At 43.7% G+C, this 27,698-nt stretch overlaps 1 protein-coding gene across 2 annotated transcripts in view; it reads left to right on the top strand.

Moving 5' to 3' along the window:
- The window catches only part of SNTB1 (syntrophin beta 1), a 188,281-nt gene that overhangs the window by 95,824 nt on the left and 64,759 nt on the right, over window positions 1-27,698 (top strand). For both annotated transcript variants that reach the window (XM_073590271.1, XM_073590272.1), the window contains exon 3: window positions 15,509-15,716. In XM_073590271.1, coding sequence (XP_073446372.1) covers window positions 15,509-15,716 — 208 coding nt within the window. The remainder of the gene's footprint in view (window positions 1-15,508; window positions 15,717-27,698) is intronic.

The following is a 27,698-nucleotide window of genomic DNA, read 5'->3' as shown; positions in this document are numbered from 1 at the left end:
CGGGATGATGTGGGATATTAGGGGTAGTTGTCCAGTGGCTCTGGCTGATGGGATGATGTGGGATATTAGGGGCAGTAGTCCGGTAGCTCTGGCTGACGGCATGATGTGGGATATTAGGGGTAGTTGTCCGGTGGCTCTGGCTGACGGGATGATGTGGGATATTAGGGGTAGTAGTCCGGTGGCTCTGGCTGACGGGATGATGTGGGATATTAGGGGTAGTAGTCCGGTGGCTCTGGCTGACGGGATGATGTGGGATATTAGTGGTAGTAGTCCGGTGGCTCTGGCTGATGGGATGATGTAGGATATTAGTGGTAGTAGTCCGGTAGCTCTGGCTGACGGCATGATGTGGGATATTAGGGGTAGTAGTCCGGTGGCTCTGGCTGACGGCATGATGTGGGTTATTAGGGGCAGTAGTCCGGTGGCTCTGGCTGACGGGATGATGTGGGATATTAGGGGTAGTTGTCCAGTGGCTGTGACAGGATGATGTGGGATATTAGGGGTAGTTGTCCGGTGGCTCTGGCTGACGGGATGATGTGGGATATTAGGGGTAGTTGTCCAGTGGCTCTGGCTGATGGGCTGATGTGGCTATGCGGAGTGGGCGGGGCTATACACTCAGGTTTATATATATATATATATATAGATGCATTCATTATAATTATATAATCAGCTAGTACATAATAAAGAAACAATTTCAGTAAAAGTATAAGACTGCAAAAGAAGTCTGATCGAGCCACAATAATAAGTGGTAAAGCAGCATTCCATTTTCAGAAGTCTCAGATTACCAGTAAGGTCGCAGCATTGTCATTGCCAGCTATTAATCTTTCGTCTCCCTGACTCACACACACATTTGTCGTTACATCGGATGCGTCATTTCTGTCCGACCTTTCCTTACATATGCCGCGTCTTACTAAATTGCCCCCGTCTTTACTCCTGTCACCTGTCAACAGCGGTATGTTGTGTATACAGGATAACAGCACTTACATAGGCGGTGACAACATTAATTCTGTCTGTATTGTTCGTTTTGACTAAGGCCCTGTTCCCACATGTGAAAATGCTGCTTTTTTTTGCAGTCATATGCAATAACTATCTGCTCTTATTATTGTACTTTTGCTAACTTTTTGATGCGTTTTCCTCCCCTTCATGTGTTTTTGATGTGATGCAGATTTTTTAAGTGCACTTTTAGTGTTTGAAATGATGAGATTCTGCACGTAAGGGAACTTGACAGCTGATACAGTCTGCCCGATCCGCAGGCAGCATGTATCCCACACTGGTTGTATTATGTCAGCCAGGCATGTGTGATTCAAGAGCTGCGCCGTTTCAGAGAAAAACATTCTTTTAAGGTTTCCATGGACTGAGCTGCATGGGAGACTAGTTGGATAGGCAGATCCCCAGCAGCTTCTCTCCGCCCACTGCTAATGACTGACAGGTCTCTCCCTATATATAAATGAAGGGAGAGGTCTGTCACTCCATGTAGCTGGAGGGAAGAACCCACCTGTTTGACTAGTCTCCCATGCGGTTCAGTCCCCTGCTGCAAAGTTTGAGATCGCCTCCTAAGCTCCCTGCAGCACAGCTAGGATCAGCTCCTAAGCTCCCTGCAGCACGGTCTGAGATCAGCTCCTGAGCTCCCTGCAGCACAGCTAGGATCAGCTCCTGAGCTCCCTGCAGCACGGTCTGATATCAGCTCCTGAGCTCCCTGCAGCACGGTCTGATATCAGCTCCTGAGCTCCCTGCAGCACAGCTAGGATCAGCTCCTAAGCTCCCTGCAGCACGGTCTGAGATCAGCTCCTGAGCTCCCTGCAGCACAGCTAGGATCAGCTCCTGAGCTCCCTGCAGCACGGTCTGATATCAGCTCCTGAGCTCCCTGCAGCACGGTCTGATATCAGCTCCTGAGCTCCCTGCAGCACAGCTAGGATCAGCTCCTAAGCTCCCTGCAGCACGGTCTGAGATCAGCTCCTGAGCTCCCTGCAGCACAGCTAGGATCAGCTCCTAAGCTCCCTGCAGCACGGTCTGAGATCAGCTCCTGAGCTCCCTGCAGCACAGCTAGGATCGCCTCCTAAGCTCCCTGCAGCACGGTCTGAGATCAGCTCCTGAGCTCCCTGCAGCACGGTCTGAGATCAGCTCCTGAGCTCCCTGCAGCACGGTCTGAGATCAGCTCCTGAGCTCCCTGCAGCACGGTCTGAGATCAGCTCCTGAGCTCCCTGCAGCACGGTCTGAGATCAGCTCATGAGCACCCTGCAGCACGGTCTGAGATCAGCTCCTGAGCTCCCTGCAGCACGGTCTGAGATCAGCTCCTGAGCTCCCTGCAGCACGGTCTGAGATCAGCTCCTGAGCTCCCTGCAGCACGGTCTGAGATCAGCTCCTGAGCTCCCTGCAGCACGGTCTGAGATCAGCTCCTGAGCTCCCTGCAGCACGGTCTGAGATCAGCTCCTGAGCTCCCTGCAGCACGGTCTGAGATCAGCTCCTGAGCTCCCTGCAGCACGGTCTGAGATCAGCTCCTGAGCTCCCTGCAGCACGGTCTGAGATCAGCTCCTGAGCTCCCTGCAGCACGGTCTGAGATCAGCTCCTGAGCTCCCTGCAGCACGGTCTGAGATCAGCTCCTGAGCTCCCTGCAGCACGGTCTGAGATCAGCTCCTGAGCTCCCTGCAGCACGGTCTGAGATCAGCTCCTGAGCTCCCTGCAGCACGGTCTGAGATCAGCTCCTGAGCTCCCTGCAGCACGGTCTGAGATCAGCTCCTGAGCTCCCTGCAGCACGGTCTGAGATCAGCTCCTGAGCTCCCTGCAGCACGGTCTGAGATCAGCTCCTGAGCTCCCTGCAGCACGGTCTGAGATCAGCTCCTGAGCTCCCTGCAGCACGGTCTGAGATCAGCTCCTGAGCTCCCTGCAGCACGGTCTGAGATCAGCTCCTGAGCTCCCTGCAGCACGGTCTGAGATCAGCTCCTGAGCTCCCTGCAGCACGGTCTGAGATCAGCTCCTGAGCTCCCTGCAGCACGGTCTGAGATCAGCTCCTGAGCTCCCTGCAGCACGGCCTGGGATCAACTACTAGGCTCTCTGCAGCACGGTCTGAGATCAGCTCCTGAGCTCCCTGTAGCACGGCCTGGGATCAGCTCCTGAGCTCCCTGCAGCACGGTCTGAGATCAGCTCCTGAGCTCCCTGCAGCACAGCTAGGATCAGCTCCTGAGCTCCCTGCAGCACGGTCTGAGATCAGCTCCTGAGCTCCCTGCAGCACGGTCTGATATCAGCTCCTTAGCTCCCTGCAGCACGGACTGATATCAGCTCCTGAGCTCCCTGCAGCACGGACTGAAATCAGCTCCTGAGCTCCCTGCAGCAAGGTCTGATATCAGCTCCTGAGCTCCCTGCAGCACGGTCTGAGATCAGCTCCTGAGCTCCCTGCAGCACGGCCTGGGATCAACTACTAGGCTCTCTGCAGCACGGTCTGAGATCAGCTCCTGAGCTCCCTGTAGCACGGCCTGGGATCAGCTCCTGAGCTCCCTGCAGCACGGACTGATATCAGCTCCTGAGCTCCCTGCAGCAAGGTCTGATATCAGCTCCTGAGCTCCCTGCAGCACGGTCTGAGATCAGCTCCTGAGCTCCCTGCAGCAAGGTCTGATATCAGCTCCTGAGCTCCCTGCAGCACAGCTAGGATCAGCTCCTGAGCTCCCTGCAGCACGGTCTGAGATCAGCTCCTGAGCTCCCTGCAGCACGGTCTGATATCAGCTCCTTAGCTCCCTGCAGCACGGACTGATATCAGCTCCTGAGCTCCCTGCAGCACGGACTGAAATCAGCTCCTGAGCTCCCTGCAGCAAGGTCTGATATCAGCTCCTGAGCTCCCTGCAGCACGGTCTGAGATCAGCTCCTAAGCTCCCTGCAGCACGGCCTGGGATCAACTACTAGGCTCTCTGTAGCACGATCTGGGATCGTCTCTCTCTCTCCGTTTTCCGCCATTTTCGCGGATTACTACTGATCTGAAAAACGGACGTGTGAAACAGGCCTTAGGATCAGTCCTCCGCTGATCCCAAGAATGAGGTCTCTGGTAGTCACTCATGGTGCAGGTGTTTTATGAACGGCGACTTTCTCCTTTTACAGTCCTTATAACTTTTACTTGAAAGAAAGCGGCGTGGCCTCCAGCTCACCCGCATCCTTAGTTCATGTCTTGTTCTGAGTGGATGGATGGTCCTGTGCGCTTTTAGGATGTGGATTTCTCCCACTGATCAGTGATCGTCTTGTGTTCGAAAAACCTGACACATGCAGCCTACCAAGGGGTTAATGGAAATTTGGGGAATATTTTGCATCCTTCGGAGCAGGGTAAGAGCCGTCATCACTGATCGTTGCTCGGATTTCATTATTCGTACCTTTTGGATTGAGGGTTGGAAATGTCCAAGTACATACAAGTTTTTTTTTTTTCCTGGAATAAAAATACATCTCTTGGCAGGTAAAAGGCAGCTTGCAATACGCTTGTTATTTTTAGGCGTTTTTTTTACTTGCATTTTTTTTATGCATTTATTTGAATGGGTGAAAAATGCAGCAAAAACGCTGAATGAATTGACGCAATGCTGTATTGAAAAAAATGCTGGGTAAAATACACAAGGAAAAAAAACATTGTGTGCATGACATTTATTTTGCTGGTAAAAAAATGTATGCATGAAAAACACACAAAAAAATGCGGCAAAAATGTTTCGTGTAGACGTACCCTTATAAAAAAAAGAAAGTTGGTAAATCAATCTAAAAAAATTGTGAGTATCATAAAAACAAAGGCTTAAAGGAATCCTGACAGCTAATACATACTGCTGGATCCACGGGCGACATGTATCAGACACCGGCTGTGTAATTATAGCCATTTTTGTTTGGAACACTGCAACAGTTCAGAGAAAAACATATTTTTTCGACCCGCCGGGGACCGAACCGTACGGGAGACTGGTTCAAGAATCGGGTTCCCTTTGGCTTCTCCCTGCCTGCTGCCGATAACTGACAGGTCTCTCCCTATACATGTACGATGGAAAAGGTCTGTCACTCGAGGGTGTGGTCGGGAAGAACCCACCTGTTTGACTAGTCTCCCATGCGGCTCTGTCACCGGCGGCATTTATTCTCACTTAAGTGATGACATGCTATATAGCCCGGTCCCCGGTAGCTTCTCCCCATCTGCTCTCCTGGAGTGACAGTTCTCTCCCTGTACATGCATAAAGGGAGAGACCTGTCACTCAAGGGAATTGAGCTGGCAGAACCCACCTGTCTTGACTAGTCTCCCATGCGGCTCTGTCACCGGCGGCATTTATTCTCACTTAAGTGATGACATGCTATATAGCCCGGTCCCCGGTAGCTTCTCCCCATCTGCTCTCCTGGAGTGACAGTTCTCTCCCTGTACATGCATAAAGGGAGAGACCTGTCACTCAAGGGAATTGAGCTGGCAGAACCCACCTGTCTTGACTAGTCTCCCATGCGGCTCTGTCACCGGCGGCATTTATTCTCACTTTATAAAGTGATGACATGCTATATAGCCTCTTCCCATCTGCTCCCCTGGAGTGGCAGTTCTCTCCCTACACATACATGAAAGGAGAGACCTGTCACTCAAGGAGAGCGGGCGGGAAGTTGCCACTGGGAACCGAGCCACACCGAAGACTAGTCGGACAGGTGGGTCCCCGGTTTTCTCTTAAACACTGCTGCATTTCACAGTCAAACATACAATACATGGTTGAAATCATGCAGTGGATCGGCTGTCAGGTTCCCTTTACACGGAAAGGAGTTGTGGGTATTGGTATTATAAAAATATGATAATCTAAAAAAAAAAAAAAAGTTGCACAATTGATAAAAAAGAAAAGTTGACTAAATCTAAAATAGTATGTTAAATCTTTTATTACAAAAGTATAAAAAAAGTGGATACGTCAATCTAAAAAAAAAGTTTCAAGGGCCGTATGAGAAATGTGAAGTTTTATAAAAAAAAAGTTGGTAAACTAATCTAATCTCATAATGATGCGCTTGTGATAAAGGTGAAAGCCCCCCAGAGCTTTATAAATGGCGGCTCCGTGTTGCCGCCCTCTGCTATTTACCAATGCACTTAGTGCATTAATCTCGGGAAATCTTAATGGCTGATATCAAGTGAATGTTTTCTTAAGGGCTCTTTCATTTGAACTTTAAAGTCTGTTTATATAGTGGTACAACATCGGGAATGTCCAGGAGTCCCTGGACCGCAGCAGGTTTCCATCTTTAGTAATGTTTAGTCCTGAGTCTAAGTGATGTATGAAGTGTAAAAGGCTAATGGGAATTCATCGTGGCTCTAAACATCACTCAAGTCTTATTTTGGTCTTCCCGACAGTGACAATCATTATATTGTAGAGGTGTGGTAGGAGAAGAATGAGGATCGGACAGAACAGGCCTGGCAAAAAAAAAAGTGCTAACGCGAGCTAGAAGTTATTTTCTGTTGCGCACAGCGGTCCCTGTCCTTGGGGTGGCTCACAAAGTAATTTCCCTTTCTTAGGCTAGGGTCACACGACCGTATTTTCTGTCCTCCGAGAAAATCTGATCAGAGTGTGATCCGGTTTTCTCGGATGAGGAGGAGATGGGAAAAAAATCTTTTCCATTCTCGTGGAATTTGACTGCGCTCAGATGTCATCCAAGTGCAGTCTGATTTTTTTCTATGGATTCATCTACTTGCATGGCCAAGTATGATCTGAATATGGGATGGAGCTCAGGCATGCTCGGTTTTTTTTTTTATCTGTTCATGGAAAAAATCGGACATGTGCATGACCCCATAGAATAATATTGGTCCGAGTGCAATCTAGTGTTTTGTCAGATCGCAATCTGACTGAAAATGCGGTCGTCTGCACGAGCCCTCAGACACACATTTGGGTTAGGTTTATTGCTTTCCTAGGAACCTATTGTTATCTTTTTGGGGTATGGGAGGAAATTGGAAACACTGGAGGAAACCCCCCCAAAATGTGGGGAGAACGTACAATTGTTGTGCAAATGGTGACCATGGTTGGCTCAAACTCAGAGGGTTGCAAAGGAACAAAGTGCTGCCTCAATGGTAGTGGTCTCCTAGTGTCACGAGTGTGTCACATCCTTCTAGGAGATGTGAGGTTAGATGATCATTACGTATTGTGAATTGCAGGTCTTCCAATTAGCCTGTGTGTTTGTTCCTCGTATTAAATGGATGTTTCCTTTGGTACAGAAGATGTTAGCAACTTGTTGTATGCTGGTTAGGCTGGTTTCACATTTGCGTTAAAACAACGCTGCGCCCTGCGTCGTTAAGCCCCGCCCCGAGCCGGCTCCCTGCCCGCCCCATCCGGGATCACCGCCTACTTTCGCATTTGCACGCATGCGATCGGCGCACCCTATCTTTAGCATAGGGTGCGCAGATCATGCGCTGTCAGTGTGAAAGTAGCGTGCTGCGCACTTTTGACGGTGCGCCGTGCGCGCCGAAATGCAGCATGTTGCATTTCGGCGCGCACGGCGCACCCTCAAAAGTGCGCAGCACGCTACTTTCACACTGGCAGCGCATGATCTGCGCACCCTATGCTAAAGATAGGGTGCGCCGATCGCATGCGTGCAAATGCGAAAGTAGGCGGTGATCCCGGATGGGGCGGGCAGGGAGCCGGCTCGGGGCGGGGCTTAACGACGCAGGGCGCAGCGTTGTTTTAACGCAAATGTGAAACCAGCCTTAGAGACATGCAACTCCATCTTACAGCTGCTCCTGACCTGCTCATTTCCATCCTCCCTGGCCAGACCTTTTCATCCCCGCCTGTGAAAGTTTACTTCCTGGCTTGCTGGAGTTGGTGTGCTGAAGTTGGAGTTCGTAGTTGCTGCTGGAGATTGTTGTAGGCTGTTTTTCGACGTATGCTTTCACCATTATCCTATTCTCATTTGTTTTTCTACCTTCCTATCCTTCCCTTTATTTCTTTCTACCCTTGCTGAGTGTTTTTGTATTTAAGATGCTTTTTGTCATCCCTGTTTGTCTTACATATATACAGTAACATATCTGTCCCATTCCTCGTGGGCGAGGGGACAGCCTAGGACTTTAAAAGGACCATAGCAAGGTCGGAGGATCGGGCCTCTCTACTTTCAAGCGTACCCCTGGGCCAGGGATAGTTAGGGTCCCAATTCCAGGGACAGTTTGAGGTCCCCCTTCCTTAACGAAGACCATGACCGCATGACACCTAGGCTAGGAGCTGAAACAGTCAACATGCTGTATGAATAATAGCTTAGTTAGGCTCCTATAATAGGTAGTTTTCCAACATAAGATGACTGTACCATATCTGGTACGAAGACAACACTAGCCATAAGGTAGATCAATACGGTTGGCATTGAGTTAGGAAGAAATACTGAGAGATTTCAGCTCTGAAGCCTCCAGAAGGCTTCATACACACATCCATGTTATGGCTCCATTAAGGACTCCAAGTCTCTATACAAATTAAATGCATTAATCTAACATAAAAATCCACAACATTCTGTAATGCATATCTCATCTGCTGTATGGCAGCTTACAGACACATATAGCACAAACATCTCCCGACAGAGTGCAGCAAAATCATCTGTAGTCATGATATGGTGTGCGAACAAGTGTTTAGGCCCTAGCTTTATCTGTATATGCTTATTATGTCATATTATGACCTGATCCGTCACTTGCCATAGGCATCAAGATGTTCTTTTCTAGAAGCATCGCAAGTGTAGGGACTTGCCAACTCTCCACTCCAGTGGCAGATGACCAGGGAAGGGAATATTGGGCATGTTGGATTTCAAAGATACAAGTCTCTACTTGAAAGGATCTGGAAGGAAGTCAATTATTCTCTTCTACCCTTTGAAAGAAATATGCCGGCTTTCCAGAACTGAGCATGCATGTGTACAGAGAGTCGGGGAAAAAATGTCAAGTCATGAAATGAGCAGACTGTAATTTAATGAGTGTGGATAATTTTCGATTGATGGCTATTTTCTAAAACATAAATTCATAAAGAGTCACCAACGAAATAAAACAAAGCATTGGGCAGTACGAGCACTGACGCGCCGGTGGTCCACCTGGTGTTTGTTTACAAGCGGACAGGATGTAAACAAACACCGGAAGGGCAGCCGGAGCGTCACTGCTGGGTCACGTGGGAAAGAAGAGCTGAGTACAGTTTTATTTTTTTGTTTTAGAACATTTGCAGCTGATTTTTATTTAGAAGTTAGATAACCACATTAATATATGTGTGAGTAGGTTTAGCTGAACCGTCAGTTGTCCTTGAGCGGCCAGTCATTCTTCTGAGGTTGTACCTAGGTCATACTTTGCTAAATTTCCTTGTGGGAGATCGGGATTACCCGTGATCACCCCTTTCTTAATAACACAGGCTGTCATCGTCTGGGCGAAGAGAACACTGAGGCAGAGTTGTAAGGTGCCAGGGAGATTTTCCAACTATTCAAGAAGACCAGGAACTTTCTCCTTTTTTTTTTTTTGAGGGACTATCTTGATCATTTCTGGTAACTAGGACCAACTTGTAACGCTAGCTCATCATCTAGACACCTTGGTCAAAGCGACCATTGTCTGGACAAAGGAAACACTGGGTGAGATTGGTAAGGTGCCAGGGAGATTTTCCAACTCTTCTAGAAGATCATGAACTTTCTCTTTTTTGTTTTTGATAGACTATCTTGGACATTCCTGGCAATTAGAACCTAGGTGTAACTTTAGCTCATCATCTAGACACCTTGGTCCAAGGGACCATCGTCTGGGCAAAGGAAACATTTGTAAGGTGCCAGGGAGATTTTCCAACTCTTCTAGAAGATCATGAACTTTCTCTTTTTTGTTTTTGATGGACTATCTTGGACATTCCTGGCAACTAGAACCTAGGTGTAACTTTAGCTCATCATCTAGACACCTTGGTCCAAGGGACCATCGTCTGGGCAAAGGAAACATTTGTAAGGTGCCAGGGAGATTTTCCAACTTTTCTAGAAGACCAGTAATATTTTCTTTTTTTTGAGGGATTAACTGGAACATTCCTGGCAACTAGAACTTAATTGTAACTCAAACTCATCATCTAGACACCTTGGTCATGGCGACCATTGTCTGGGCAAAGGAAACACTGGGTGAGATTTGTAAGGTGCCAGGGAGATTTTCCAACTCTTCTAGAAGACCAGGAACATTCTCTTTTTTGTTTTTGAGGGACTATCTTGGACATTCCTGGCAACTAGGACTGACTTGTACTTCTAGCTCATCATGTAGACACCTTGGTCAAGGCATCTTGACTTGTGGTTCCCCCCAATGCCATCCTATCAGCCCCTGCCCCATGCACAATTCTAATGGATGGTATCATTTTTGTCTTGGAAGAAAACTTACAGAGCAGAGACCAATCTTCTAAATGATCTCTCTGAGAGTTCTGTCATGTCAGTTTATCTTGGCCTCATGTGGTGAGAAGACATTAGCTTGTGTCAAGAGACTGTCCTCGAATGCACCAGGAATATCTTATGGAGGGAATTGCAGAAGAAGCACAAATACTGATACGATGGAACCTTCTGGCAATCAGTGGAGACAGTTTTATAATGTTTCCCCCTATCCATGCGGAGCAGACCATGCAGATCGCCGGCCACCCGCCCCGACCGCCAGCCCCAGATGAGGTTTGGGACGGATTTCCATATAGAATATTCACTTGCAGGGAAATCAAGTCTTTCTGATGAGCTCCAGGAATAGAAGCGGCTGAAAAACTGTTTCTCATGGAGACCTAAGAAAATGTTATCAGAGGATTTCAGGGGGCACCTGACCGCCGGGCACAGGGGGACGAGCGAATGGTAAGTGCCGCTCATAGAGAATAATTACACAGAGGGGATGACACAAGGCTAATTCGGGAAGGAATACATTGCTGCTCAGGATATCACGGGGAAAGAAATCATGAGAACTGGGCTATCTCTGGGTTCTGAATGGGGATGTGAGGGACCATCTGAGAGCCGGTGATGTGTTACTGCTCAATTACACAGATTTGCAGGACCCTAGAAAAGCAGGGTGATAGCCGAGAGCTATAATGTAAGCCACATTAAGGACTTACTGGGACATTTTATTTTTACTTGCATGTAATTGGGGCTAGGAAGAAAAAATTTTTTTACTGTTGTTTCGTTAAAACTTTTGCATAATTGCTGTAGTGAAAAATGAGGCAACGGAGAATCTTTCAGTGAGCTCGCTATGACAGTCTGATGGGGAGTTTGTGACTCTTTTATATCTAGTTCTGGGCTCCACTCGGCTGATTTATGACCACAGGTACAATTTAAAGTTTAATGTTTGGTGAAATAAAATGCCTATAAAAGCAAAACTGTGAAATTATTTTTTTTAAGGAAAGCAAATTGCAGAAATGATTATTAGCTCCAAATGCATGCACGTAAGTAAAAAAGAAAATGTGAAGAAAAAATGTCCCAAAAAGTAGACAAGCGTTTAAGGATACATACTCTGAAAGAATCAATTAAAAATCCGATATCTATCTATCATCTATCATCTATTTATTATCTATAGATCTATCAACAGTATCTGTCTATCTATATCCATCTATTATCTCTCTCCATCTATCATTTATTTTTCTATCATCTATTATCTATCTGTTTCACGCTGCACACTATGGAAGAGAACGTTGTTAAGACTCAAACTATCTTTTCTGCACCTGTTCTCTATCCTTTTGTTCTCCATCCAGTCCAGACCACCATGACGACTTTGCCCACTGACTGTACCATTTAGTGCCCAGACATCTTTAGGCTATGTGCACACAGTGTATTTTTTATGCGTTTTCACGTCACTCTTTTCCGCACAGAAATGTTCCAAAAACGCTATAGAATCCTTATGTAAGTGTATTCAATAGCAATCCTGAAGTGTTGCGCACATGATCAGTAAATTTCCATGCGTATTTGCAGTGCGTTGTTTTTCTGCAGCATGTCAATTCTTTTTGTGTTTCTGCAGCTTGTTTGCACCCATTGACTTCAACTGGGTCAGTCAGATCTGCAGCAAAAACACAGGTATAAAAATGTTTGCGGATTTGTTGAGTTTTCGTTTTGCATTTTACTGGCTTCCTATGGTGTTTCCCACGCTGTCATCTGTGTGACAGCGTGGGAATCACCGGTGCCGCAGTTCTTTCCAGCGGTAACGCTACCGCCAGTAAGACCGTCGGTCAGAGCGCTGCGGGATCATGCTGGCAGATGTCAGCGTGATCCCGCAGCTGAAGGTGACCCGGAGATGTGATCTGCAGTTAAAAGCTTACCACAGATCAGCAGGCGTGGGCTGATGAGACTTCTGCTCCCATCGGGCTACGTCTGCTGTCTCTATTAACAGTGACAGCAGGTGCCGCTGATGGGAGATGTAAAAAAAAAAAAAAGGAAAATTACATACATATTCACATAAAAATAAAAACTCATTATACTCACCTAACACCAAATCTCTGATATCCTCATCTCCTAGAGATAATGTAAAAAATTAAACCAACATATACTCCCCTTTTCGCCATAGTCCACGTAATCCCAAGTGTCTCACGGCGATCTCATGTGTAGAACAGTCACATTTACCGCTCTACCCGGCCACCGGCGATACACTTACAGAAGGTAATTGCTCCCACAGTGTATCACTGAGCTGCCATGAGCGTTCACTGGAATTCATCAGCTCTGGTGCTCTCCCTTATGACTTTCCCACTCAGCAGTGGTGCCGAAAGGGAGATCACCGGAGCTGATGAACTCCAGTGAACTCTCGCACAGCGGCTCAGTGATACACTGCTGGAGCGATTACCTCCTGTCAGTGTATCGCCGGCTGTCTTTGAGAGCAGTCACATCAGCAACTCCTCTTGAAGTGATCAGGATCGTCGTGGGACACTACAGGGCAAGTGGGACGAACGAGGCTAATCACCAGATTTGGCGCATCTAACAGATCCACCTTTTCTGGGGTGGCTGAGAGCTGATGTTTTTAGCCTGGGATTGGCAATATCCTTGGCCCCTTCCTAGGCTATTGATATCAGCTCGCAGCTGTCTGCATAGCCTTTGTTGGTTATTAATTATAGGGGGACCCCACGTCTTTTTTGGGGGTCCCCCATTTTAATAGCCAGTAAAGGCTAAAGATACAGCTGTGAGCTGATATTTATAGCCTGGGGAGTTCGATGGGTATTTCCCCCTTGCAAGGCTATAAACATAGGCCCTCAGCTGGTTTTTAAAATTATGCAGAACCCACGCCATTTTTTTCCTTTAATTGCTGTCTGGTTACAGCCTTTGTATTTTTGTTCTGTTAATGCTCATACATAGGCTGATGACTGTGTGTGTGTGTGTGTGTAGGTTTGTGTGTGTTTGTGTTTACTTGTGGGCTTGGTAATAAGGGTGTCGAGGCTGAAACCTTTGCATTACTAAGCCTAGGACTTGGTGTCAATGACAGCTGCTGACACCAAGCCCTAATCCCATTATTCTGATGCTACTGCACCAGCATGAAAAAAATGGTGTTGAACCAAGAAATTACATCACAAAACTTTTTTTTAAATATCTTTATTAAGCTCAAAAAAGTCTTCATTGCTGTACAAAAAAAGCATACAAAAACGCACCAAAAAAACGCGTGTTTTTTGCCGCAGCTTTTTTCCTGCCAGGAGATGCAGAAATTTCTGCAAGCAAATACTCAACGTGCGCGCATAGCCTTAGTCTATCTTTTCTGCAAGCATCCCGCTTCTCCCCCGGCCTCTGTATCAGCACAAACAATTCTTTATCCAGACCAGGGCAACACAAAATATCGAGACCTGGGGCCAGACCTGTACATGTGTTTACCCTTTTTGCTCCCGGTGACCACCTCTTCACCTCCAGAGCCACCGCTCACTGCATGAAAAAGCAAACCAAAAAATAACCAGTGCGTATATGAAAATGAAGAAGACTTTGTAGAATATGTTATATGCAAATGAATAACTATATTTTACTTGTTAGGGACAAAAAAAAGCAGGCAAGAAATGTCAAAAAATAAAAATACTTCTAATGTTTAAGTATGAATCCCAGAAAATGCTGCATCTCCTGACGGGTGAATGGCGCCGCATGGAGCTGGGGAAAAAAGGAAGAGTGATAATGGCTGATTCCCAAAAGAAAAAGGGACCGTTGTCCTCGCCCCCCAAAGTCTGTCCCTGCATCTGTTTACCTGCTTGTATTCTATATACCGTAGCTGCAAACATTCAGTGTGAACCATAGAAGCCCTACATTACTGTGTGATAGTACGAGCTTTACGTGGCTTCTCTGTGGTCTTTGCTCTTCTTGCCGCTTCCCTTCAGCACTTTCTCAAGGCTTTGCTCTTTCATATCTCACAGAAAGCCCTTAAAGAGGTTGTCCATCATCAGAGCTAGTGACGGAAACAGCAGGACTCGTGTATGTGTGTCTTTTCTTGTATTGCTGTTTAGCACTATTCACTTCAATAAGACAACATGTAGCTCATGGAGTAAAAAAAAAAAAAAAATAGGACCTATTCCTCATCCTGGACAAGCCCTTTAATTCTTCAATCGCGTGCCCTCAATTACAGTACAGGTAGCGACATGTACAGTAATGTTCATTAGAAGTTCTGTTTGTGATATAGTATACTGCCGCTCCATACGACACAGACTTGTTTTAGGTCTATGCAGTATACTGCCACTCCGTGCTACATACTCTTGTTTTAGGTGTATAAAATATACTGCCGATCCATACCACACAGACTTTTTTTTTATATATATATATCTATACAGCATACTGCCTCTCCATACTACACGCACTTGTTTTAGGTCTATACAGCATACTGCGGCTCTGACTTGTTTTCGATACATCCAGTGCACACCTGCTCCATACTACACAGGTGTGTAATATATATCTATACAGTATACTGCTTCTCTATACCACACAGACTTGTTTTAGGGCTATACAGTTTACTGTCATTCCATAATGCACAGACTTGGTTTTAGCCTTTACAGTATACTGCCTCTCCATATTACTCAGACTTGTTTTAGGTCTATACAGTATACTACCACTCCATGCGCCACCAACTTGTTTTAGTTCAGTAGAGTATACTGCAGCTGCATGCACCAACGCCTTTTTTTTATATCTATACAGTATACTGCTGCTCCAGGCTCCATCGACTTATTTTAGATCTATACAGCATACTGCCGCTCCATGCTCCACGACTTGTTTTAGATCTATACAGTATACTGCCACTCCATGCACAAACGACTTCTTTCAGATCTATACAGCATACTGCCGCTTCATGCTCCACAGACTTGTTTTAGATCTATACAGCATAATGCCGCTCCAGGCTCCACCGACTTATTTTAGATCTATACAGCATACTGCCGCTCCATGCTCCACCCAATTGTTTTAGATCTATACAGTATACTGCCGCTCCATGCTCCACCGACTTTTTTTTAGATCTATACAGTATACTGCCGCTCCATGCTCCACCAGCTTGTTTTAGGTCTCTCTCAAGAATGCAGATGGAGAAATCATAGAGATTCATTAAACTCAGAGGATAGATGATGAAGAAAACAGATTAAAAAAAAATAGATTTTGCATTGAAAAATCCATTCTTGGTGTTTCTTCTTTGCAGACACCTTGAGCTGCATTCACCTGATGCCAAGCACACAGTAGTGTTAAGAAGCAAAGATCCAGCAACAGCCCAGACCTGGTTCAGTGCGATCCACGGAGTAGCGGTGGAACAGGCTGCAAAGGCGATTACAGAGGTGAAAGATCAGCTCGGAAAAAAAGGGATCTCCGGGAGCCAAGAAATCCGGCACATGGGCTGGTTGGCAGAGAAGGTAAATGCTCACATTCCACAGCACATATCATTGGCAGCAAGGATCCCAAAAAAAAGGGATGGCTTTTATTCTTATCCACGTATATGGGGCTGAGCTGCACTTCCTATTTAATGCCACAAGAGTGGCGCTGTTTTCAATCCAATCTGCTATAGAACAGGCTGCCTCTTCACGTCACACAGACTTGTTTTCATTCTTTTTTTTTTTTTCTACTGGTTGTAATATAACATAATCATTTAAATTTCAGGGCAAAGACATTGATAAAACGATGTGCTGTATACTAAACCCCTCGAAATATATAAAACCCACCTCTGTCCAAAAACATTCCCAAAACTGCACTGAAAAACTTTTTTTTTTTTTTTTTTTTGCTCCTTTTGTGGGCTGATCTATGGGACCGTGTGGGACTGTTGGCGGCTGAGTGTAAGGACAGGTACATTGTGGGGAATTTATCTCTCCCTTTGAGCCAGTTTTCCATCGTAATCGCGTTTTTGCAAAAATTGTAGTAATTTTTTTTTTTTTCCCCTTCAATTTTGCAACAACCACAACGACGCATTACTAAAAAGTTGACGGGGAGAAATTTGAAATAAGTAATAGTGGAAATCTGTGCTGGCTCATAGCCCGGTCTGAGCTGGTGGAATTCCCTGTCTACATTATTTCCACCTTTTTGTTTTCCAGTTCCCGTAGTATTTGCCTTTTTCAGCCATCAAGTAATAATTAGGGCAGACTCTTTTTCTTTTTTTTCTTTTTTTTTTTTTTTTTTTTTTCCCCCCTTACTATAAGGTGACTATTACACGTCTTTTCTGAAAAAGGTCACTGAATCAAAGTCATGACAGTGAGAACAGCGCCGAACCTGTGAAGGGCACGAAAAAGCTTAGGGACAATATAATTAGGTACTTTCTTCTTAGAAGGTTTCCTTTAATTAGTAGATCAATCTGTGGGAGAACTTGGCAATAAGGGTGTGCACTCGCTGCGGATTCTGCTGCGGATCCACAGCGGATTTGGCCCTGCGGATCCGCAGCAGAATTAGCTGCGTTGTACAGTAACATTATATCCTGTGCAAAATGGAAACCGCAGTGCAGACGGTGCGGAATTTTCTGCGCTGTTTTTGCTGCAGTTTACAATCCGCAGAAAGAATTGACTGGTCATTCTTTTCTGTGGATTCCGCAACGGTTTGCCATCTCCTCCATTGTAGAGATGATAAACCGCAGGCTAATCCGCAGGTCTTTTGACCTGTAGATTTATCAGCGGATTGTACAAAATCCGCGCGGCCAAATCCGCAGAGCATTCCGCAGCGTGTGCACGTACCCTAAGAGTTTTGGTTCCCTGCAGTGCCTCCGCAGGGGAAACTAAGCATTACACGCGCTCATTAAAATCAGTCGCCTGTGTGCTTTCAACAGCTCTCCATGACCCAAGGATAAGGATCCTAAACAGTGGATTGTCCAAAATTGTATACGTAAGAATGGGAAATTAGAAGAGAGTCAAGAAAATTAGTAGCAAAATTTTCCAAAATTCTAAAAGTGAAAGTAACCCTCTAGAAATCAAGTGCCCTGTTCCTGAAAATGTCATCAAGTAGATAAAACAGAAGTTTTGGGAGAAAGTAGAAGGGATGAGTCTGGCTTGGTTCTGCTTGGGAGGAAGTTTGCCAAAGTTTCTCCAACAACTCATACAAATTAGATCAAAGACCGGTTGAACCTTCCGATTTTAGTGAGATCCACAGTTTCAATCCAAATGCCCGCTTCTTAGGGAGAGAAGATGCCACCAGGTGCCTGACAAGGATTTTCTCCGCCCTCTCCATTGTATACACATGAACATATAGTAAAGTTGATTATTTATGCCTAAAGGGAAACCGGAAAGAAAGTTCTCAACCAATCGAGCCCTCAGTCATCAGCAGTGACGTAACTAGAGTCCAGTGGACCCTGGTGTAAAATCAGGACCTGCCCCTTCGGCATCTTTGTTAGATGTAGGGGCTCTTGTATAGTTCTAAATCCTATAAGGACATATGTGCTGCTAAATCTTTCTGAAGGCCTTTTGCAGACAAGCGGGGTTTCCGATTTGCCTCCCTAGCAATCCTATCATCTCTCACTGAAATTTTGCTTGGTCTTCCTGACCTTATCTTGACCTCCCCTGTTTTTTGTTAACTGCTATTTCTTAATTACATTTCGAACTGAGGAAAGGGCAACTTGGAAACGCTTTGCTATCTTCTTATAACCTTCTCCTGCTTTGTGGGCCTCTCCACCATTTTCATTTTCAGAGTGCTAGGAAGCTGCATAGAAGAAACCATGGCTGTTGTTTTTTGGCACAAAGTTAGAGGAGGCTGGGTTTTTATAAAGCTGACCTTTCATAACGATGATAGTGAACAAGTCATAACCATAACAGCGCCAAGGGTCCCCATGCTTACGAGTCCCTACACTAAACTAATTAGCAGGTGAGTGTTGCTGCCTTTTTGTCTGCTGTTTAAATTGAATTTTTGGAGACTTTGAGTTTTCTTTAGTGGCTTTGCTAATTAGTTTAGTGTAGGGACTCGTAAGCATGGGGACCCTTGGCGCGGGTTACGAGCTTGCGTATTTTGGGCAAAATATCAACCAATACCTCACTATTTTTGTATTTTTTGAACTATAATTTTCAGGGTGCAGCCAATCCCAAACAAGTCTGGTCTCGCATGAGGGGTGTTCACACTGTGATGCATTGAGCGTGTGCTGGCCAGCCCGCCTAATCGAAAGGTAGGGGCGTGACTAATAGGCTGTGAACCAGACACTATGCAGAGCCCTTGTGTGAACAACGCCCTATGTGGCCTTTATTGTGCAATTGTATACTGGGCAGTCACCACCTCCAGGAAGGCGTAGGTGGAGAGTGGCTGTTGATCTGGGGTATTTTGCACCTGTGTTGCTGACATCTTGCTTTATGGGCTGGCTGCACACTGTAGTGCATTTGTTCCAAGATCTGGGCAGGTAAGCGGTGCTGCCTTTTTGCCTGCTTTTAAATTCATAGCGATGTAGCCAACAGCTTGTAAGCGCAAACTCCTTGCCTAGAAAACCAGCCACCTCTGCAGGGTCGGCCGATAAACCCCACCTCTGCAGGGTCGGCCGATAAACCCCACCTCTGCAGGGTCGGCCATTAAACCCCACCTCTGCAGGGTCGGCCGATAAACCCCACCTCTGCAGGGTCGGCCGATAAACCCCACCTCTGCAGGGTCGGCCGATAAACCCCACCTCTGCAGGGTCGGCCGATAAACCCCACCTCTGCAGGGTCGGCCGATAAACCCCACCTCTTCAGGGGGGCCGATAAACCCCACCTCTGCAGGGTCGGCCGATAAACCCCACCTCTGCAGGGTCGGCCGATAAACCCCACCTCTGCAGGGTCGGCCGATAAACCCCACCTCTGCAGGGTCGGCCGATAAACCCCACCTCTGCAGGGTCGGCCGATAAACCCCACCTCTGCAGGGTTGGCCGATAAACCCCACCTCTGCAGGGCGGCCGATAAACCCCACCTCTGCAGGACGGCCGATAAACCCCACCTCTGCAGGGCGGCCGATAAACCCCACCTCTGCAGGGCGGCCGATAAACCAGGCAATGAGCAGTAAACATAAAATTAAAAATCTTTCTGTTCTTGAGAGTTGGAGAGATAAGTTGTAAAGTCGATTTATTTTTACAAGCGCTTTGCAATTTTACCCATTTAACAAGATGAGCCGGTACCTCCAATTAGCGAAAGTCAACGTGAAAAATAGGACAACCTTATTTCTTTATTTATTGATAACAAAGCTCAGCACATTGTAGTGTTGGTCCCATCACATCACACCCTGCCAGGTGCGTCAGAACAGTTTAGAAAACCGATCACTAGGTTTCATGGAAAACAAAAAATTGATTAAGAGTTGAGATCCAAACCAGTTTTATATATTTATTTATTTTTATGCTCCAAGCCTTCTTATTACGGGCGTGCGTCTCTATCTCCGAGTAGCATCGAGAGTGCGACAGTCAACAGGACTGATAATTGCTGCATGTTTTGGGTTTTGCCTTATTAAGACATTCCGACCTTTGTGATTATTTGTCTGCTTGTTTAGTAAATACCGTTTGGCTCCATTTTTGATGTTCCTGTCGTCTCAGCTGCTTTAAAAACATTCTTGGCTATATTAAAGTTTTTAACTCTTAATATATTGCAGTCACCATAGTATACAGCACTGTGTACAATTGCTCATTTGGCCTTTCTACCTAGGTAATGCTTCTCTTTTCCATTAGGTCTATGACATCACGTGATTAAAAGAGTAAAAGCGGAGCAACTGAATCCTTCTAAGTTCCATGTAGAAACTGGAGATCAATTTTCCCTGCGTGAGTCATCACTGCAAAAGTCCCCTGCAGAGGGGAGGAGCAGAGCAGCTCTGTCAGGAGTTGAAGAGGGAGATGACTCATGCAGGGAAATGAGACTTCATGTTTTCCCTTTTCTCTACATAGAGCAGAGAAAAGAGAAGAATTAGCTGGGTAGAAAAGCAAAATGAGCAATAGTAAGTACACAGCGCTGTATAATATGATGAATGCAATATATTAAGAGGATAAATATGTTAATTGGAAGAGGAGGATGAGGAGAAAGTGTTGCTTTAATGTTAATTTTAAAAAGTGTAATTTTTCTGCTGCCTTTTTATTGCTTTGCTTGTTTGGGGCTTTTTTTTGTACATTTTTTTAAAATAAATGCCCCCAAACTGTGTCACTCAATAACTCCAGTACACCAAGTTATCCGTTGACAGTCACATTCCTTAAGATGTCAGTGGAAAGATTACTTAGCAGTGAAAGTTACGCCGCATTTATCATTAATTTCTGTTAGAAGGTGACATTTCTTGGAATATGTCAAAAAAGTTTTCCAAATATTTCCAACCGTGAGAACCCATGATTAAAAGTGTTATCTCATTTTTCCACAGGACAGGTAGTAACACGTTTGACTGTTAGGAACCCCAACCTGTCCCAAGAATGAATGGATTTGGTGGCCATGTTTGCACGTATCTGCTCCACTTGTTGTCTGAGGGACAGCGAGAGATGGGCAACGACAGCACTCAGCTATCTCTGGCTGTCCTGCAACAAAGAGTGAAGTGGTGGCGCTCATACGCAGCTACTAATCTATTCCATGGGGGATGTTAGATCTCCTTTCTCTAGCTGGTACAGCCCATTTAAGTAGTTATATTTTTGTACATAGGGGCAGTATTATAGTAGTTATATTCTTGTACATAGGGGCAGTATTATAGTAGTTATATTCTTGTACATAGGGGCAGTATTATAGTAGTTATATTCTTGTACATAGGGGCAGTATTATAGTAGTTATATTCTTGTACATAGGAGCAGTATTATAGTAGTTATATTCTTGTACATAGGAGCAGTATTATAGTAGTTATATTCTTGTACATAGGGGACAGTATTATAGTAGTTATATTCTTGTACATAGGGGCAGTATTATAGTAGTTATATTCTTGTACATAGGAGCAGTATTATATGAGTTATATTTTTGTACATAGGAGCAGTATTATAGTAGTTATATTCTTGTACATAGGAGCAGTATTATAGTAGTTATATTCTTGTACATAGGAGTAGTATTATAGTAGTTATATTCTTGTACATAGGAGTAGTATTATACTAGTTATATTCTTGTACATAGGAGCAGTATTATAGGAGTTATATTCTTGTACATAGGAGCAGTATTATAGTAGTTATATTCTTGTACATAGGAGCAGTATTATAGGAGTTATATTCTTGTACATAGGAGCAGTATTATAGTAGTTATATTCTTGTACATTGGAGCAGTATTATAGGAGTTATATTCTTGTACATAGGAGCAGTATTATAGTAGTTATATTCTTGTACATAGGGGCAGTATTATAGGAGTTATATTCTTGTACATAGGAGCAGTATTATAGGAGTTATATTCTTGTACATAGGAGCAGTATTATAGGAGTTATATTCTTGTACATAGGAGCAGTATTATAGGAGTTATATTCTTGTACATAGGAGCAGTATTATAGTAGTTATATTCTTGTACATAGGAGCAGTATTATAGTAGATATATTCCGCTGAATAGACGCTGGCCTGGGAAAGAAGATGGGTCAGTATGTTTCCAGACTGTTTAGTTTATTTGTTTGTGTCTTTGCTCACATCAATAGAATAACAGGATGACAAGTACAATCTCATTACCTCATCGAGCTAAATATTACCTGACTCCCCACTGAACTTCCTATAGCTTCCAGACTAAACAGGAAGGATTTACTAAGGAAGAAATATTGTATAGATATGACATGTATATGCTTGGCAGGTAGCAAGGACGGAGCACGTACTGTATGCTCACATTTATCTCTGTATAGAGAGGTAACAAGAATGTACAAGGACCAAGAACTAATGAAAAGAGACAGAGAGAATGATATATACAGTATAAGGAAAGCTACAACAACATACCTGAACCTTATCACTGTAAATATAATGTTGTCAGGTTCTAGATGAAGAATATAACTACTATAATACTGCTCCTATGTACAAGAATATAACTACTATAATACTGCTCCTATGTACAAGAATATAACTACTATAATACTGCTCCTATGTACAAGAATATAACTACTATAATACTGCTCCTATGTACAAGAATATAACTACTATAATACTGCCCCTATGTACAAGAATATAACTACTATAATACTGCTCCTATGTACAAGAATATAACTACTATAATACTGCCCCTATGTACAAGAATATAACTACTATAATACTGCTCCTATGTACAAGAATATAACTACTATAATACTGCCCCTATGTACAAGAATATAACTACTATAATACTGTCTCTATGTACAAGAATATAACTACTATAATACTGCTCCTATATACAAGAATATAACTACTATAATACTGCTCCTATGTACAAGAATATAACTACTATAATACTGCTCCTATGTACAAGAATATAACCAGCGTCGGACTGGCCCACCGGAGAACCGGAGGATTCTCCGGTGGGCCCTGGCATCTGGTGGGCCCTGGCACCTGCTGGCATACAGGGCCAGCAGTTGCCTAGGGCCAGGGGCCCCCAGCCAGTGGTGTGTCGCACACCATTCAGCTGCTATGGGGGCCCCTGCCAGCGGAGCAGCAGCGGGTGTCAGGAGGCAGGAGCCCCTGTCCCCGCTGCTAAAGAGAAATGAATATTCACTGTGAAGCAGTGAATATCATTTCAGGTCTCCACCCCCAGAGGCCCCGCCCCCAGCCCAGTAAGCCGCTCTGCATCAGGGCCGGCGCCGCCCTCAGTCCTCTCTGCTCCTGACTCACAGCCAGTGCGCGATGACGTCACTACATCACGCACCCGCTGTGTGTCTGGCAGAGGGGGCAGCTCCTGACACTGACGCCGGGATCAGCGAGGAGGAGAGGTGAGTATTGTGTTTTGTTTTTTTTTTTTATATCTCTCTCGCTCTCTCTATCTGTCTCTCTCTATCTCTATATATCTCTCTCTCTATCTCTCTTATATCTATCTATCTTTCTATCTCTATCTATTATCTATATCTATCTATCTCTATCTATTATCTCTATCTATTATCTATATCTATCTATCTTTCTATCTCTATCTATTATCTATATCTATCTATTTCTATATCTATCTCTATCTATCGCTCTATCTTTATATCTTTCTTTCTATCTCTACATCTATCTCTATATCTTTCTATATATATCTCTATATCTATCTATCTTACTCTATCTATCTTTATATCTATTATCTCTATATTTACTATCTATCTAGCTACCATCTATATCTATCTATCTTTATCTATCTATCTATATATATATATATCTCTATCTAATATCTATATCTATCTATCTCTATACCTATTATCTATTTATCTATCAGTTATCTATCTCTATATCTTTTCTCTGTATCTATCTATCTCTATATCTATATCTCTCGCTATCTATCGCTCTATCTCTATATCTCTATCTATCTCTATATCTATCTCTATATCTCTCTCTATAGCTATCTATCTATATATCTCTATCTCTATATCTATCTCTCTGTATATCTATCGCTCTATCTCTATATCTATCTTTCTCTATCTATTTATCTCTATATCTTTTCTCTGTATCTATCTCTCTCTATATCTATATCTATCTATCTCTATATATTATCTCTATATCTATCTATTTATCTCTATCTCTATATATATCTCTCTGTATATCTATCTATCTTTCTATCTCTATATCTATCTCTATATCTATCTATCTTTCTCTATCTATCTATCTCTATTATCTATATCTATCTCTATCTATCTATCACTCTATCTCTATATCTATCTTTCTATCTCTACATCTATCTCTATATCTATCTTTCTATCTATCTCTATATCTATCTATATCTATTATGTCTATCTATCTAGCTATCTCTATTATCTATATCTATCTATCTCTATATCTATCTATTATCTCTATATCTATCTACCTATATATCTCTATATATCTATATCTATATCTATATCTGTTTCTCTCTATATCTCTCTCTATAGCTATCTATATATTATCTCTATATCTATCTCTATATCTATCTATCTCTATATCTATCTATCTCTATATCCATATCTATCTCTATATCCATATCTATCTCTATATCTATCCATCTCTATATCTATCTTTATATCTAACACTATATCTCTATATCTATCTCTATATCTCATTATCTATCTATCTCTATCTCTCTCTCTTTATCTATCTATTGATCTATCCATCTATCTCTATATCTATCTATTATATCTATCTATTATCTCTATTATCTATATCTATCTATCCATCTATCTAGCTATCTCTATCTCTATATCTCTCTCTATATCTATCTATCTTTCTAACTCTATATCTAGCTATTATCTCTATATCTATCTCTATATCTATCTTTCTATATCTATCTGTCTCTATATCTATCTCTATATCTATCTATCTATCTCTATATCTATTATCTCTATATCTATCTATCTCTCTATATAGCTCTATATCTATTTTTATTTATAGCCATCTATCTATATATATTTATCTCTATATCTATCTATATATGTCTATATTATTATTATATCTGTATATCTCTATTATCTATCTCTATCTATATATCTATCTATCTCTAGATCTTTCTATCTATAGCTATCTATCTATCTATCCATTATCTAATTTCTATCTATCTCTATATCTATCTACCTATCGATCTATCTATCTATATTTCTTTCTATATCTATCTTTATATCTATCTCTATCTATCTCTATCTATCTCTATGAATCTTTCTATCTATATCTATCCATTATCTACTTTCTATCCATTATCTACTATCTATCTCTATATCTATCTATTTCTACATCTATCTTTCTATCTATATCTATCTAACTCTATATCTATATAGCATTATACCCTATGAGGGGGGCAGCATTATTCCCTATGAGGGGGCAGCATTATACCCTATGAGGGGGGCAGTATTATACCCTATGAGGGGGTGCATTATACCCTATGAGGGGGGCAGCATTATACCCTATGAGGGGGTGCATTATACCCTATGAGGGGGCAGCATTATACCCTATGAGGGGGTGCATTATTCCCTATGGGGGGGTGCATTATACCCTATGAGGGGGTGCATTATACCCTATGAGGGGGCAGCATTATTCCCTATGAGGGGGTGCATTATACCCTATGAGGAGGCAGCATTATACCCTATGAGGAGGCAGCATTATACCCTATGAGGAGGGCAGCATTATACCCTATGAGGAGGGCAGCATTATTCCCTATGAGGGGGGCAGCATTATTCCCTATGAGTGGGGCAGTATTATACCCTATGAGGGGGGCAGTATTATACCCTATGAGGGGGGCAGTATTATACCCTATGAGGGGGGCAGTATTATACCCTATGAGGGGGGCAGTATTATACCCTATGAGGGGGTGCATTATTCCCTATGAGGGGGTGCATTATTCCCTATGAGGGGGTGCATTATTCCCTATGAGGGGGGCAGTATTATACCCTATGAGGGGGGCAGTATTATACCCTATGAGGGGGCAGCATTATACCCTATGAGGGGGTGCATTATTCCCTATGAGGGGGGCAGTATTATACCCTATGAGGGGGGCAGTATTATACCCTATGAGGGGGGCAGTATTATACCCTATGAGGGGGCAGCATTATACCCTATGAGGGGGCAGCGTTATACCCTATGAGGGGGTGCATTATTCCCTATGAGGGGGGCAGCATTATACCCTATGATGGGGGCAGTATTATACCCTATGAGGGGGTGCATTATTCCCTATGAGGGGGGCAGTATTATATTCTATGAGATGGCTGCATTATATTCTATGAGATGGCTGCATTATACTATGTGAGGGGGCTGCTTTATATTCTATGAGGGGGCTACCCCAACTCCTGCTACATAATTAAGACATGTACAACCTTATATTATACCCGGATATTAGCGTGTTTTACCGCATAATTGGTGGTCTGGTATTTAACTCTATGCAGCTACATAGTGGGCCCCAAGAATGATTTTCTCTGGTGGGCCCAAGGTGTTCCAGTCCGACGCTGAATATAACTACTATAATACTGCCCCCTATGTCCGAGAATATAACTACTATAATACTGCCCCCTATGTCCGAGAATATAACTACTATAATACTGCTCCTATGTACAAGAATATAACTACTATAATACTGCTCCTATGTACAAGAATATAACTACTATAATACTGCCCCTATGTACAAGAATATAACTACTAGAATACTGCTCCCTATGTACAAGAATATAACTACTTTCATACTGTGCCTTCCATATACAGGCGCTTCTCACAAAATTAGAATATCATCAAAAAGTTATTTTATTTCAGTTCTTCAATGCAAGAAGTGAATCTCCTATATTCTAGAGTCATTACACACGGAGTGATCTATTTCACGTGATTATTTCTGTTAATGTTGATGATTATGGCTTACAGCCAATGAAAACCCAAAAGTCATTATCTCAGTAAATTAGAATACTTTATAACACCAGCTTGAAAAAATTATTTTAAAATCCTAAATGTTGTCCTACTGAAATGTATGTTCAGTAAATGCACTCAATACTTGGTCGGGGCTCCTTTGGCATCAATCACTGCATCAATGCTGTGTGGCATGGAGGCGATCAGCCTGTGGCACTGCTGAGGGGTTATGGAAGCCCAGGTCGCTTTGATAGCAGCCTTCAGCTCGTCTGCATTGTTGGGTCTGGTGTCTCTCATCTTCCTCCTGACAATACGCCATAGATTCTCTATGGGGTTAAGGTCAGGTGAGTTTGCTGCCAATCAAGCACAGTGATACTGTTGTTTTTACACCAGGTATTGGTACTTTTGGCAGTGTGGACAGGGGCCAAGTCCTGCTGTCGAATGACATTTCCATCTCCATAAAGCTTGTTGGGTTCGGGAAGCATGAAGTGCTCTAAAATGTCCTGGTAGATGGTTGCGCTGACTTTGGTCTTGATAACACACAGTGGACCTACACCAGCAGATGACATGGCTCCCCAAACCATCACTGAGTGTGGAGACTTCACACTAGACCTCCAGCAGCTTGGATTGTGGCCTCTCCACTCTTCCTCCAGACTCTGGGACCGCGATTTCCAAATGAAATGCAAAATTTACTTTCATCTGAAAACAACACCTTGGACCACTGACAACAGTCCAGTTCTTTTTCTCCTTGGCCCAGGTAAGACACTTCTGGCGTTGTCTATTGGTCATGAGTGGGTGACACAAGGAATGTGACACTTGTAGCTCATGTCCTGGATACGTCTGTGTGTGGTGGCTCTTGAAGCAATGACTCCAGCAGCAGTCCACTCCTTGTGAATTTCCCCTAAATTTTTGAATGGCCTTTTTTGTTAACAATCCTTTCTAGGCTCCAGTTATCCCGGTTGCTTGTGCACCTTTTTCTACCACACTTTTCCTTCCGCTCCAATTTCCATTAATATTCTTGGATACAGCACTCTGTGAACAGCCAGCTTCT

The sequence above is a fragment of the Dendrobates tinctorius genome, unplaced genomic scaffold (genome assembly GCF_039654945.1).
Source record: "Dendrobates tinctorius isolate UK_male_01 unplaced genomic scaffold, ASM3965494v1 ptg000116l, whole genome shotgun sequence".
In the NCBI taxonomy this organism is placed as follows: Eukaryota; Metazoa; Chordata; class Amphibia; order Anura; family Dendrobatidae; genus Dendrobates; species Dendrobates tinctorius.
Note: the sequence above shows the minus strand (reverse complement) of the source record. Positions and strands in the feature narration are given on the sequence as shown.